At 37.6% G+C, this 16,008-nt stretch overlaps 1 protein-coding gene across 1 annotated transcript; it reads right to left on the reverse strand.

The window, feature by feature from the left end:
• Positions 1–7,031: 7,031 nt before the first annotated feature.
• On the reverse strand, positions 7,032–13,183 carry LOC135689238 (uncharacterized). Its single transcript, XM_065206390.2, has 3 exons — positions 9,604–13,183; positions 8,867–9,110; positions 7,032–8,419 (listed from the first exon to the last, which is right to left on the reverse strand). Exons 1-3 carry the CDS (start codon positions 10,091–10,093, stop codon positions 7,729–7,731), a joined length of 1,425 nt encoding a protein of 474 aa, XP_065062462.2. The 5' UTR covers positions 10,094–13,183; the 3' UTR covers positions 7,032–7,728.
• Between the last annotated feature and the right edge of the window lie 2,825 nt (positions 13,184–16,008).

Below are 16,008 nucleotides of genomic sequence, written 5' to 3' on the forward strand. Positions count from 1 at the left end.
AAGCAAACATTTTACAACATAACATTTTGCCGACGCGGTTGTTGTTGTTGTTGTTGAAGCGAGCAGGCGTTTTTTTTCTTGATAAGGAATTTGAGTTCATATTTCTATGAATATAACTGGAATGCAGAGTGGCCATGTGATTAAAACTAGTCATCTGCTGGAACAATAAGCAAGGATGAACTCTGATGACGTGAAAACAACAAAAAAGGGCAGAGAATCTTGTTTTCAGTGATAAGGTTAGGCCTAACTTAGGCCCATTACCAGTTTGTGCAATTCGACTAAAACAGTAGAATTTTGCAAGGTATACAAGAAAGTACAACTGCCTGAACCGTGTATTTTAAACTAAGCCACTTTGAAACAGTAAAGAACAAAGAAAAGTGGATTGTGGCCTAACTAACTGGCCCCGACGGGAAAAACCTTCAGCAGTAATAAATAGCAAAAATGAAGAGAAAGGGAAAGAAGAAACCAAACTCTACAGACATAAAGGTAAAAAATTTCAAAGGTGGGCTGTCAGTATACCTGCCAAATAGAGAGGAAATGGAATATTGGCTGAACGCGTTTGATAAACGATACTACGATCATTTAGGCCAAGATCCCGATTATGAGAACCTACTTGTACAATGGGAGGCTGAAAATGGCAATGCTCCAGTACTGACAAATGAAGGCAAATTAGATCCAGAAGAAAACAAGCAGCTTACTATGTCAATCTATTTTAAAGTATGTGGTAACAGCTACAGAAAAATTCTTTCAGCAATCTTCTACCTACAAGGGAGAAAGCATTGTGTTATGATGGGAGGAACAGCAGCCCAATGCTGGTTTGAAGAAGAAATGCCAACGATCAAATATCTGGCAGACTTAAATAAGAAGGGTTTAACCCCTATTAAGGTCCTAAAAAAATCAAAGAGGGAACATTTCCCAGAGAAACTTGTGTCTGATCCAGGATGTAAAGCAAAACTAATCAAAATAGAGCTGTTGGATGATGAATCAGACGGCATCGGTCAAAAAAGTCTCAAAGCAGGCACAGAAGACTCAGGAGACCCAGAAAACTCAGATGTAACACCAGAATCTGGAGAAGAACTATTAGAGGACTCTGAAGGTGAAGAAACTGAGATAAGTGGTGACGAAGGGGGGGCAGAACATACTCAAACTGAAAAGGTAGTAGCAGGTGCCACAATAATGATAGAAGAAGAAAAAGAGGAGGAAAAAGGGAAAGGATATGGAAAAACAGTGCCTCCACCCCAGAGAAGCCATAAAGGAAGTGTTAAAAAAAGAGGTAGAAAAGAGAATGAACATAATGAAAAGAATGAAGAAAAGAAAACGGGAAAACAAGAAGCAAAGGCCCCCAGCTCTGATATAGCAAAGGAACGGGATGCACTCAAGAGAAGGGTTTTGCAATTAGAGCGAAAAGTGGAAAGGCTAGAATATGAAACACGTAGCCTAGCAGATGAAAAAGAAATGCTAAAAAGGGCATACAAAAGTGAAAAGAGAGAAAGAGAATATTTGGAAGAGATACTAGACAAACTTGATGAGGAAAAGGATGCCAAGGAAGCAGAGAGAAAAAGCAAGGAAAGGAAGCAACAAAAACAAGAAAAGGAGGCCGAGAAACCCTGGAGTCAAATGAGCCAATATGATATGCAACTCCAAACAGAGAAAGAGACCATCAGGGAATTAGAGAAAAAAGCAGAGTTAGCAAAATTGAGAGAATACCAGGAACACCTGAAAGCAAAGATAATAACTCAACCCCAATATACCCCCAATAAGGTGCAAAATTTTGGGAAAAGGGAATGTAGATATGAAAAGAAACAGAAAGGCAGCTGTAGGTGGGGAAATGATTGTAAATTCTCCCACAACATAGGCGGGCTTGGTGGTAATGCTGATGAAAAGGATAGATGGAGGGCATCAGGATTATGCTTTGCACACATGACAGGAGTCTGCATAAGAACTGACTGCAGATTTTTACACCCAGAGAAACAAAGATACAAAGAGACAGGATATCTTCAACAAACAGATGTAACAAACCTGATCGAACAATGCATAAAAGACTCAATGGATAGTATTAAAAAAGAAATTGTTAGAGACATACAATACCATCAGCAGCAACAAGTCCCTCAACACCCTTGGGTATCATGGGACCCTGCCCTTGTGTAAAGAGAAACAAGTAGAAAAAAGCTCACATTAAAGAAAAAACAAGAAGGTATGATAAACAAAAGATAAAAATTCTGTATTCAAATGCTAATGGTCTAAAATCTAAAAGAGACAGCTTATGTTCAATAATTGAGGATTTAGATCCTACAATAATTTGTATAACAGAACCTAAGTTTAAAACCTGTGAGGGTCCTCTCAGTCTAAAAGGATACTGTGATCCTATAGAATTAAGAAGGGAAAAAAAGAAGGTGGTGGCATATGGATGATATATAAAAATTCACTAAAAGATAAAGTAACAGTCTTAGAGGTAGGAGATGATGATAATGAACAGGTCTGGACTAACATCAGTCTTGGATGTAGGGAAATAATATTGGGAATGGTGTATGGTAAACAGGAATCTAGGACAAAAATAAAAAGTAACTTTACTTTCTTTGATAAAATTGATTATTATGCTGTAAAAGCTAAAATTGAAGACAAAGCATTGATAATACTAGGGGATTTAAATGTAAAAGTAGGAGATAACATAAAAGGGAACCATCCTAAAATAACTACAGGAGGAAAAAGTCTAATGAAAATAGTAAAGAAAAGAAAATTAAACATATTGAACAACAGTGATAAATGCCAAGGGCTTTGGACAAGGGTATCAACTACTGACAAGTGTAATGTTAATAAGAAGACGATACTTGATTATGCATTGGTTAATCAAAAAGGCTTTGATAAATTTGATAGAATGATTATTGATGAAGAAAGGAGATATGTTCTAGAAAGAGTGGGGAAATATAGTGTGAAAGAATCCGATTATAATACAATGGTGCTTGACTTTAACTTCAGGAAAAAGGATGTCTATAGCCAAAATCCTCAAAAGGAACAAGGGCACTGGGTCTTATCAAGTGACTCACTTAAGGAATTTGATAGACAAGTGAAAATTAACAAAATAGAAAATGTTTGGGATCAAAACAAACCAGTAAATGTCCTATATAAAGAGTGGAAAAGGAAAATATATGAAATTATGGCAAAATGCTTTAAGAAAAGGTACAACAGAAATAAGCACCATGCTGCAATGAGGGCATGTAGGGAACTGATAAAGAAGAAAAGAGAGTTAAAACAGAAACTAAGTGAAGCTATCAAAAAAGAGGACAATTTGAGGGAAAGTGTTTTGAAGATAAGAATCAAACACTTGAACAACCAACTAGTGAGGACAGAGAATGAGAGTAAAGATATTAGGATGAAAGCAAACATTGAAAAGTTAAGTAGGGCTGCTGTGCAAAGCTCAGAATTTTATAAGATAAGGGCCAAAATCTTAGGAAGAAAAGCAGACTGCCCAACTGCTGTAATCAATGAGCAAGGAAAGGAATTAGTTGAACAAAATGAAATCCTTGAGGAGCATGAAACCTACTTTGAGAAATTACTCACCAATAGAGAGCCAGATGAAAAATATAAAAATCATGTAAGATCAGTTGATAAGCTATTTGCCAAAGTAATACAATCCCAGAAGGGACAAAAGAAGAGATATGATGCCCCTTTTGAAATATGGGAACTGGAAAAAGTACTTAAAAGCCTGAAAATAAAGAAATCCCCAGGGGTTGACTCCATAAGTAATGAAATTTATACAAGTTCAGGCTATGAGTTTAAAAACTCTGTGTTGAAAGCAATTAACAAGGTTTTCACCACTGGTCAGCCCCCAAAGGATTGGAAGAAAATAATTGTTAGAACAATTTATAAGAAAAAAGGGAATAGAAAGGCAATAAAAAACTGGAGAGGTATATTTCTAACAGTAAGCAGAAGTAAGATCTACGAAAAATTAATGCTTAATAGACAGATCAATGTTATTGAGAAAGGGTTTTCAGAGGCAGCCGCAGGAGGAAGAAAGGGTAGGTCAACATTAGATCATTTGTTTATTTGGCAAGCAATAAACGATTATTACAAATATCTAAAATGCTCAGTGAAGTTTGTGTACCTGGACCTAGAGAAGGCTTTTGATAAGCTGTGGCTAAAGTCTTGCATCATAGATATGTATAGAAGTGGGGTGAAAGGAAACTTTCTTAAAAATGTCTACGAATTAAACAATGAAGGATACATTCAAATCCACACACCTAGTGGAATTACAAGACAGGTTAGAATTAAAGAAAATTTAAAACAAGGAACTATCTTGGCAGCCCCCATCTGTGCCAATCATATTGATAAAGGTATGCAAATAGTAAAAAGAGAAAACCTAGGAATTAACTTTGGGAACATTTTGATACCTCCACTACTTTACCAGGATGATATATTAATTGCTTCCATATCTCACAAGAAAATGCAGGAAATGATTACTATTGCTGAAGAGTTTCAAAAGAAAAACCTTCTGAATTTCAACTTGGATAAAAGTGAACAAATGATCATGCAATATAGCAAAAGTAAAAAATTCCAAAAAGAAACTTTAATTTTAAATGGCCAAGTTATTAAAGAAGTAGAGTCATATAAATATCTAGGGGACTTGAAAAATAACAAAGGAACCTTGGATTTGTGCATCAGTAAACGAATCAACACTGCCTTGGGAGTTATTAAAGAAATAAAATTCCTTATTAAACAGGAGGCACTCAAGAAACAAAGTTTTGCAATCAGTATCAAACTGATTGAAGCAATTTTGATGCCAAAAGTTCTGTACGCATGTGAAACATGGACTAACGTAACTAATAAGCAATTTAAAAACTTAGAAAAATTGCAAAAAGATGCAGTAACAATAATTAACTCTCTACCCCAATCAATGTCATATGATGGAATAGTCCTTGAATGTGGCCTGATGCCTATGGAATTTAGAATAAAAGAGAAAAGATTAATATACTTCCATAAGGTATTAAACATGAACGAAAGTAGATTGACCAAGATAGTTTATGAAGAGCAAAAACGTTTAAATTTCCCAAACTGTTGGTATAAAGAAGTGATTAGTGACATAAAACTGATTGATATTAACCTCAAAGAAAATCAGATCAAAAATTTAACCAAAGAACAGTGGAAAAAAGTTGTTAGAGAAAAAATGATCATAATCATAGAGAATAACATTAGAAATAATAGTAAGACTAAACTTAGATTTATCAAGGGTAGTAAATTTGAAATGAAAGAGTATCTGGGGTGTGAAGACGCGTCATCCCTGCTGAAATTAAAACTAAACATGGTTGACTTAAGAGCGAACTACAAAGGAAAGTACTCTGATTCTCTTTGCAGAAGATGTGGGGCCCATGAGGAATATATTGAACACTTATGGGATTGCCCAAGTTTTTATCAAAAACCCAAGATGGAAAAAACATGTTTAGCTACAAATAATTCAAAAATTCTTAAAAGTATCAACAACACCCTTCAAAAATTTCTTACCAATGGATGAAATAGAAATAAAAAGATTGGCTAAAATTATAGCACCAGCTTGTGATACCCAGTAGTTGGGTAACTGCTCCGAAATGGAGATTTAGCTTCAATTATTATTATTATTATTATTATTATTTGTACCGGAGCGAGCTTAATAGCCCACCATTCCCAGAGGAAGTATTCATTGAACTGATGGAAACTGCAACACGTTCAGTTGAATTCAGTTTTAACAATGAAATGTACCAACAAAAGGATAGTGTCGCTATGGGTAGCCCTCTGGGACCTGCCTTGGCCAATATCTTTGTTGGCTTTCATGAAGAGCGTTTGTTCGACTACGACCAAAAGCCAGGTGTCTATTTTCGGTATGTGGATGACACATATACCATTTTCAAAACAGAGGCTGAGTGTGATATTTTTCTAAAACACCTAAATAGCCTACACCCAGCCCTCCAGTTTACGTTTGAAAAGGAAGAAAATGATTCCTTACCATTTTTAGATGTTTTGGTCGAAAAGTCTAACACTGGATTTCTTACCAGTGTATATCGCAAGCCTACTTTTACCGGTCAGTACATACGCTGGAATTCATTTTGCCCAAAACAACGCAAAGTCAACCTTGTCAAAACATTAGTACATAGGGCACTTATGATCTGCTCGAAATCTAAACTGCACGCTGAACTGGAAAAACTCAAAACGATCTTCTTGGACAACGGCTATCCTGAAGACGTCATTTTATCTTATACTAAGGAGAAGATCGCAAGTTTTTCGGCTGTTCAAAAGTTTGGTCCGCAAAAGTGCCCAGTTTATTTGAAACTACCATGGATTGGTAACACTTCCTTGCGATTCGAGAGTCAGATTAGGCAAGCCATAACCAATTGTTTCTTTGCTGTCAATCCTCGGATTGTTTACAGCACTAGGAGAGCCCTTCCATCCATTCAAAAGGATTGCGTCCCTACCAAACAAAAAAGTTCCGTCATTTATGAATTTACGTGCCAGTGTGATTCTGGCTACGTAGGGCGCACAACCCAAAGATTGGGGGATAGGATAAAACAGCATGTTCCTTCCAACATACGAAACAAAACTGCCCCGCAAAGAGAACAGCCTCCTCGATCTTGTAGGTCTAGAAACACTGTTAAAACAAGTGATTCTGCCATTGGTCAACATCTTTTAGACAACCCAGATTGTGCAAAACTCTATAATGACGACATGTTTCGGATAATTGGCAGAGCCCGGTCGTCCTTCCATCTAGCAGTTTTGGAGTCAATCTACATAAAAACGAAAAAGCCGCCATTGTGTAGACAAAAGGAGTTCGTTTTCTCTCTTGGACTCCACTGGTAATCTTTCTTTAGGCTCGCGGCACTGATTGGTCAACTATACCGGTCTTTTGCTTGCGTTTTTCTGATTGGCCTATTTCGATCCACAACTGGGTATATATTTTTCAAACGTGTTTTTTCGGAACCTATTCTGACGTTTTATGCTCTGAGGAGTGTCAGACGAAAAAGCTTTAAGTATGTTGTAAAATGTTTGCTTTTTTCAAAGCCATGTCTTTTAATGTTGCCCACAGTCGCTACAGATCTGCAATGGATTATATTCAAGCGAAGTTTCCCTTGGATGATAAGGCGGAGTGATGTTTGCATGCGTCCAAAATTTGGAATGTGCCCCAAGCATTTTCTTGTGATTTTGATATTCTTAGTACTGAATTGATATTCTTCGATGGCATTTGAATCAAATAGAGATTCCTGGATCAAATTCAAGGACATTTGGTTCTGGTACCCAGTGGTGGCGCAATTACCCACCCCTCCCATTAAAAAGCGGTAAGTAAGGGTAGATCATACTTTTCCCTAAGGGAAATTGACCTAAAACCAAGCACTAAAACGAGGCAAAAGGGGCTTAGTCTTTTTCAGCCACGCCCATTACCCTCCCACTTAGTAGCAACTGGTACCAACTCAGAGCACGGTCTTAATATCTTTAGCAGTTTGATTTTGCGTCATTAAAACTGCAGAGATCAATTTATCTCAAAAGCTCCTGCTTACATTTAGGCTCTGAAAGGATAAAATCTTAAAAATGAAGCAAGAAATGAAACATTTGAAGTATCTTTAATGCTACTGAAAATGTTCGTTAATATTTTGTTTCTGAAGTTTAAACTTGACTACAAAATACTTCATTTCACTAAGACCTACCAAGGTTCTCAACAGACTTTGACTTGAGACTTTTGTGACAATTTCATGTAAATTAAGTGCTATGTTAGCTGCGTGTGTATTTCAGGAATGCATTTTCCAGTCCGTGTTTCATGCAAGGAAGCTCTACAGTTGTAGAGTATAGGAATCTGATCTTGTTGCAAAAAATGCTCTCCTCCATGATCACCTGCAATTCGTGGACCAGCCTTTGAATAAAGAACCCTTGCAATGCTACAGTAACTAGCTTTGGGCTATGTCTTGCCATATTGATTAAAGCGTCCTTTAAACTCTCGTCTCGATTCGCGTGGTAGTAGTTTATGCTTACATTTTCAATGTCTTTGCAATTTCGTCTTATTTCTCTCAGAATTTCTGATGTACCCAGTGTCTCATGTCCGGCAAAGGATATCTGACGCAACTTCGGCATGTTTCGAAGGAAATTTCGAAAACATTTAGATTCAACTGGCGTAAGACTAATGTCTAAGTACTGCATGTTGAGACAAAGGCAAAGCAACGCGCTAACGCAAGATGGGTTCAAAGGGTATCGCCGGCGCAATTCAAATATTTCTATACTTGATGCAACAGCTCCCATCTGATTAAGTACATCATCGGTTAATGCGGTGCGTAGATATTTGATTTTCTTTAGATTTGGTAAAATTGCCATAAAGCCTTCTTCATCAAGTCCGTAACAATGAGAGATGTCAAGCTCTTCCAATGCAGTTTCTTCCCAATCAAGACCTCTGACTGTGATGTCGGTAAGCCTAACGAAAAAGATTAGCGAAATATTAAAAATTAATTTTTTCTATGTTTTACCGAAGTCTTGCCAAGCTTTCCTGCCACTTTGATACTGTAAAAGGTGAGAAAGAAATACTTCTGGACGATATTGATGATCCGTTATCTATATGATATTGTTGTTGGTTGAACTTCTACCGTTTATTTTTTGGTTTATGTGCATAATCAAGCTTTTATCAGTTTTATCATTTTAAACAAAGTATCTCTGCAAGGTTTTGGGTGGTGGGGTTTATAGTCGAGGGCAACTTATGAATAAGGGTGGGGTGGCTTATAATCGAGTAAATACGGTTTTGGGAAACGTAAACCTTTTAGAGTAAGCTAGGGTAAACCAGACTCTTTATTTCCCAATATTGTCAAATTGTCTCGCTTCACACACAGTCAAATGAGTGACAAATTTTCTCAAGGTGACAAATTACCTTGTTCTTTGCAGATTCAGAGATCTCAGTTTTTTGCAACCAGAAAGCAGGTATTGGAGGTATTTTCCAGTGAAATTTAGGCATCTCATTGCAGAGAGAAATTCCAAATGTATGCATGATTTTGAAATGTGAAGCATCAGACGATCGTCGAACCATGCGCACTCCTTGCAATCGAGCACACGCAAAAGTGGCATTCCTGAAGCAAGTTTCTTTTGGGTGAGTGATGACGTCATTTGAGGCAGACCTGTTGAGAAGTATCAAAGAAAGTCTCGCTACCTGCATGCTTACACAGGATCATTTGAATACCGAACTGCAGAATACGTCAAATGAGCCACAAACTAACACTTTGGAGGCAAAGCAATCGTATATGCTAAAAAAAGTTCCTTTTAGAAAGGAAATTTCCTATAAAATCTTAAAAACAGGCTAGCTACAGAACACAATTTGGAAATTTGACTTGAATCATTTTTAAAACAGCACAAAAATGATGGTAAGTGACTGATGTTGTCTTATATATAAATGAAACATATAGAAGCTGCTTTGAGTCCCATGTTCAAGGGGAAGACCATCATCGGAATGCCTGGTGGAGAAAACTTCTTTCGTTTTGGCATTTAGCATAGACAGCTTGTTTTGAACAATAGTCTGCAATATGTACAAAATTGGTTATCGTTAACAATGTCACTAATGTTTAGAAATGTTGAGCCACGAAAAAAATAATGCAGCTAGTAAAAAAGACTCACCAAATGCTTCCAGTCTCTGTCCTTCGTAAAAGATGTATTCTTCAAGGAGATTGATGTTACCGTATGTTCCTTGCAAATCAAGAAATTTGACAGCGCATCTCATTTCATTTATGTCTGGTTCTCTCTGTGATGGTGGATCGGATTCTTCGCTAGAATTTCGAACTCTCGATTCTTTTAGACTGATAGCCTTCAGATTTTCACTTCTCAAAGCAGACTTTAAAAGTTCAAGTGGTACATGGGTGCTAGTTATTTTGATGACGCGCAGCTGACGCAATATTACCGATTTGGCTGCTCCAGTGAGAAACGCATTTGAGCGATTCGAAAAATCGCAGTATCGCCATAAACATGGGTCCATCGACAAAAAACGCAAACGTTTCGACACAAGTTGAATGGTCAATAATTCCGATTGTTGCAGATAGGAAAGGATTTGCAGAATGATGGCATCAGGCAAACTCTCGAAAGCCGTAGAAATACATACATGGTCCATCATTACGACAGTCTTGTTGTCCTTGTTCGTGCGACAACAAGCGAAACTACAATAGTAGTCTGTCGTAACGGGAGCGATAGCTACTTTGCGACACTAAAATGAATGTGGATTATGCAAATGATTTCAGTACATTTATATAAGTTGTTATGATTGTGACGTAATATTGGTGATCCTATTTCACCTGTCTTTTGAGTTCCTCAGGCACCGCGGAGCATAGGGGCTGGAGGGCTATACCTCCACTCACTTCTTGTCCAAAACGTAATTGACGTTCACCACCATTCATGCCTCTTCATATTGGGTCCCCCCCCCCCAATATTTCTCAACGCTCTGCAGTGCCTGTTACTGGTGTTAACAACAGACGCAAGAGGGTTGGTGTTACTGGAAAGGTAGTGGCGAGTGGACTTGAACAGGGGCAAGTCTAGTCAGATATTTTGCGTCTATTCGGATGGACCATGCAGCAAAAACACGCTTTCTAAAAGAATTTTATTCACCAGCTGTTTAAGAACAGATTTCGATCCTCTTTTTAGCGACACAAATTTTTGTCAACGATTTTAGCTTCTTATTTTATAGATGAACACAGCATTTTAACTACATTACTGTCAATCCACGTTTGCAAGAACTCACATAATGGAAGATAAACACGGTCAGATTCTTATAAAGAACTTACTTGGGTCAACTTCAGCGTGTAAGTGCTCGTATTAGAAGGATGCTTGAACACATAGGTCTAGAGAAATTTGAGAACTATGTATTTTAGAACTCAATTTGCAACTTTTAAAGTTTAAGTTCTACTGAGTGAAGCAATCTTAAATCACATGGTTGCACAACTTTAGACGAAGGATGCGCATCAATTTACAGCATACAGAGCTGACGCTTTTTGCCTGCATGTGTCTTCCACTTAGCCATGCCAAAGCAGGATATAATGCCTGGATATAATAGGTGCGAGGATGGCTCAGTTGTTAGAGGCGCTGACTACAGACCCAAGAGCCCGTGGTTCGAGTCCCTGGCATGACCAAACTTTCACCCAGAGTGGGGATAGCTCTCTGTATTTCCAGGCGTAGGAATCACGAGGTGTGGTCACATCGCGAGGAAGGACCAGGACACTGCTCGATAAGCATAGCTTCTCAGTGTCCTAAAAACTACCTTCGGATGCTTCGGTAGCAACAAATACAAAATACAAAATACCTTTTACCCTACCACCCGACTAGACCAAGTTCTCAGATAAGATAAGGATAAGATAAGGATATTTATACAGATAAGGCTCTTCACCACTATTGATTTGATATTGCCATTTGACAGCTTACCAGATCACAATCAAGATAGCTTTACAACGTTATTGATAAAATTTGTTTGTTTCATTGCTTGTATGGAAGGGGACACTCTCCTGATAAGTTAACTCTCTTTGAGAGTAACTGGTACCATAAACAATTATGACTGATACTTTTGCTTTAGTTTTTTGTAGTTTTATAGTGTTTGCAAGTAAAGTATTTTGTATATTTATCTATTTGTTCATTTTTTAACCTGCACTGTTTGTTTTTAGTTCAAACAACTATGGTTTGAGAATTAAATTCAACCTTGTGTTAAGTTCCAGCAGCCACATCACAAAGTGAATGGTCTAACCCTTGGAAAAAGAATAAATTTCAGGGGTGGTGGTACTTGAGAACTGGTTTCTTCCATGCAAAAATAATAGGTCTGTAGCTAATGAAACAGTTACCATTATGAATTTGTCAGGCATCACCTCTGATGTGAGAATTTTCCAAGTGCCTGACCAAAAATAGCAAAACTATACTAAAATTATCTTTGTGATTGGCTTTCACTTTTTGGAGATTAAGATTGTGGATTAAAAATCTTTGTGCCCTCTATATCAGATGATTTCGGGGATTCAAGCCCACCACCTTCAGCAAACTATTATGGCCATTATTGTCAAAAGAAAGTGATAAAAGGTCTTGGAATTTTAAAAAAACTTGTCTAGAGGCTAAAGAAATTAGGAGAATATCCTTGAATAGCAGAGGTCAATTTGTGATATAATTTGGAATAGTAGGACTTTGTAAATCTTAATAGCTGGTTTTAATATCCATCAATCAAAATTATCAAAGCTAATCTAGATGGCCTAATTATAACATTGGTATCAACCATAGATTTAGGAGCTAGATTCTTGGGGGGGGCCATGTGCCATCTGTCCAATTTTTGCAAACAAAGGCAAAATTCCTATTAGCAGCTCATTTAGAAGCCTTTTTTGGCTGCATGTGCCCCCAACTTTTGTAATGTTATCCGTATCCAGTAAAGAAACCTGAATTAATTAAAAAGTTTATCTGACAAGATCATGTGCCCACAAACCGAAAAAATTTCACTTTGCATGTGCACTAGCAGATTACTGCATCTAAATAACAAATTACAAAATGAAGCTTTTCTTCAATTTGCATTCATGTACCCAACACCAAAGGCACATTGACAGCGGTTGCACAGCTGCAGAGAGCCATGATGCGCCCAGAGGCCAGCCAAAATCTAGGGGATCTTTCTGCCCAACAAAATAAACTTTCAATTTTGCTTAAAGTCCATTCGATATACGAGAGTGTAAATCTGGAATGACCTATCAGCTGACATTCAAGACTCTACCTTAAGATTTATATTCAAAAATAATCTAAAACATCACATGCTAAATGCTATGTGAATGCCTAAATGAAATTTGAGCTTGATAAATTTAACAAATTTTATTATTTAAGCTAGCAATTTGGCTTTGCCTTTGTGTTTATGGTTCTGAAAGATGACAGAGGGGGCTCATATGTTGTTAGTTTACCTACTTTGAGAGCTCCTCCTCCTTAAGAATTCTACTACACCTAGCTGCATTGTGTTGTTGTTTTTTTCTATATTATTATCAGTATTTTGATAACAATTGCTATTGTAGTATAATTTGAATATCAAATTAAATCAATCAATCAATCAATCAATCAACCTTAAATATGCTTATTATGGATTTAAAATGCACATAATTTTCATTTACTTTCGATTCATTTTTGCAAAGCATTGTTAAACTTTCCCAGCATTGATATGATTTCACTATGTTATTTTTCTTAAAATCACTATGATATTAAGTGTAACATTCTAAATAGAGATGTTCTAATCACCAAGTGGCCCTCTTTGCTTACAGAATCCAGGCATTTGCCCCCTTCCCTCCCTTTCTCGGCTGACCTGTGCAGAACAGTGTTTGGTTTTGATGGACATTCGCTAGACAAAAAAACAGGGAATGATCAGACACATTTCATACCTGTAGTTATTTTGAAGAAATGTTTGTATAGTAGGCTACAGTTACTTTCAGCAACACATTTAATCTAATATTACTGCCTGCATTGTCTTTAAATTAAAAAAGTCAAGTATCTTCAAGATCTTTTAATTTTCTTTTAGGCAAAAATAAAGTAATGCACCAACGATGGCAACTGTGACCAAGATTCTTGACGTAGACACCAAAAAAGCTCTCTGACCCCCACCACTACTCTCGTACTCTATGTCAACGAAGGCAGCATTCTGTATACCAAGATTCTCTAGCACCATTCTTCCGAAATAATAACAATTAGTCGCGTGCTTTTTTGTATCAATGGCTGTTTTTATAATTTCCCGCGCACTGATACACAGATTTCCACAAAATCTCAGAGACAGTATCTCATCTCGATCAAGAACCCTAGCCGATATGAAATACCGTTGGCTGTCTACATTTGCTGAATTAACAGCCAGTGAAAATGCAACATACACATCGTACGAGTACCCAAATACCACGCCAACATGAGGTGCACTCTTTTGATAAGTGATCGTGTATACACGACAATCAGCAGTTTCATCTAGACGTGGAATCAATCCATCTTGTGATAACTTCTCGTAACATTCCATTAAATTTTCCCTTTTGCTTTGACAACTGTCTCCAAACTTTGGACAACACGGACCAAATGAGATTTGGCTTTCTAGCGCCATGTTGACTATATTCCACTGAATTTCACAATGGGCACAATGCCCTCGCTTTCATAGCAGAGCAAGTTTTGTTTCCAAGAAATAAAAAGCGCTTCCTCTTTGAGGAAGTCAAATGACTTTATTATGACAACATGACTAGCACAATCTTGCGCTGTTCATTGGTTTACAAAAACAATAGTATTAGACTATCAAAATAATGGTAAGATAAGTAGTAACAAACAAGAAAAAATAAAAATATAATAACAAACAGGGCAATGGTAATGTGCATGCCTATTTGATCGTTATTCCAACATCCATACACATCCACATCATTTTTTTATGATGGATTATTTCAACGGTAATCATCTCAAACTAACAAGATACTTGCGAATTACCTGCTGCGAAATACCTTGATGGGAGCACTAGCCCACTAGCAGTAGCTTGCAGGCATCACGGAGCGTTGAGAAAAGTGGGGGGTCTAAAAAAGTGGGGGGGGGCTAAAACCGTATAAAAAGAGGCTTTTCTGGTAGTTTGATACTCAATATTTGGCATTTTTGCTAAAAGTTGGGGGCTAAAGCCCCCAGCCCCCAGCCCCCAGCCCCCCTGCTCTGCGGTGCCTGGGTTAGCCAGGGTGGTAAGATTGGGAGGGGAGAAAACTCGAGTTGAGCAAGGGCAAACTGGGGTCCACACCCTTTTGAAAGCCAGAAAACGTCATTTTTCAAAGATGTAAATTGGTTTCTAAATACGGCAGGCTCCGAGCTAAATGTTCGGCAAAACTTCAAAATGACACAACAAATAAACACAGATATAGTTTTCTCAAACGTATATCGCTGTACGACTTGTACCATTAAGCCTTTCACAAGAGCGAAGTGTACGTGCTCACAATGCTAGCTCTAACTCTTAACTAACTCAGGATTCGTAGAGAACGATATATATATGTTAAACTAGTTCCTTGTACAAATAAAAGATGTAAATGTGCTAATCTTAGGTGTCTACAAAAGAGGAAAAACAAGCTAGAAAAACAATAGGAATGTGTCTAGATACGTATGTATTAGCTGAGTCAATCCATAGTGTAGTTCTTAAAATAATACTATAATAGAGGGTGGGTTTCCTTAGTGAAAGTGTTCCTACTAGTATACGCAATGCAACAAAGAGTGCGATGCAAGTTGACGCAAAAGAGTATGCACAAACAAGTATGACTACCGCTGGGAGAGTGGATGAATGGGGCGAAGGAAATGCGCAAACGAGGCAGGTAAGAGCGAGGCTTAGCGCTTGGAGTAGCGGTATTACAAAGAGATTTGTGCCATTGAATGGGGGGGGGGGGGGGGCTCAACCAGTCAGTCCCCAATCGCGAATTCGTTGATGGATTTTATTAAACACTAATCTGTCGACAAAACAAATGCGCAAACAGTACTAAAGAAACTCTTATTGATTTGAGATCCGTAAATAGAATAACCGTTTAAAAAACTTATTTTCATGATTCGTGTAAACTGTAAAACTGGCAAAAATTGCTTCAAAACTTTAATCTTTGTTTATATAATTCAGGATACCGCACATTGGTCTCTCCAGTCCTAAGAGAAAGCTTAAATCAACTGGGCCAAAAACATTCCATTTTACAGACATTACAGAAAGCTTAACCGTGTCGGCACCCACTGCCAATATGCATGGACGGATTTAGCGGGGGGGCTGGGGGCGTAGGGGATGCGACACCCAACCCCCAATACTTCTGTGACTTTCGGTAAATTTGGCTTCCATTCGGTAAAAATCATTTTTGGTAGTCGTTAGTAGGTAGAAATATAATAACGCCAAGATTTTACTTTATCTAGCTTCCTATTATCTTTACCTTAAAATTAAAGGACAAGTGACACACTTTTCACCCTATCTTTTCTTTTCATTATCTTAAAGATCATCATTTAGAAGTGAGTTTTTCCTGGTTTAGAACAAAAAAATCTAATCAAGGGGCGCAGGGGGGCGCGTTTTTG

This window comes from Rhopilema esculentum, chromosome 9 (assembly GCF_057945365.1).
Source record: "Rhopilema esculentum isolate cy_ngs chromosome 9, ASM5794536v1, whole genome shotgun sequence".
NCBI lineage: Eukaryota > Metazoa > Cnidaria > Scyphozoa > Rhizostomeae > Rhizostomatidae > Rhopilema > Rhopilema esculentum.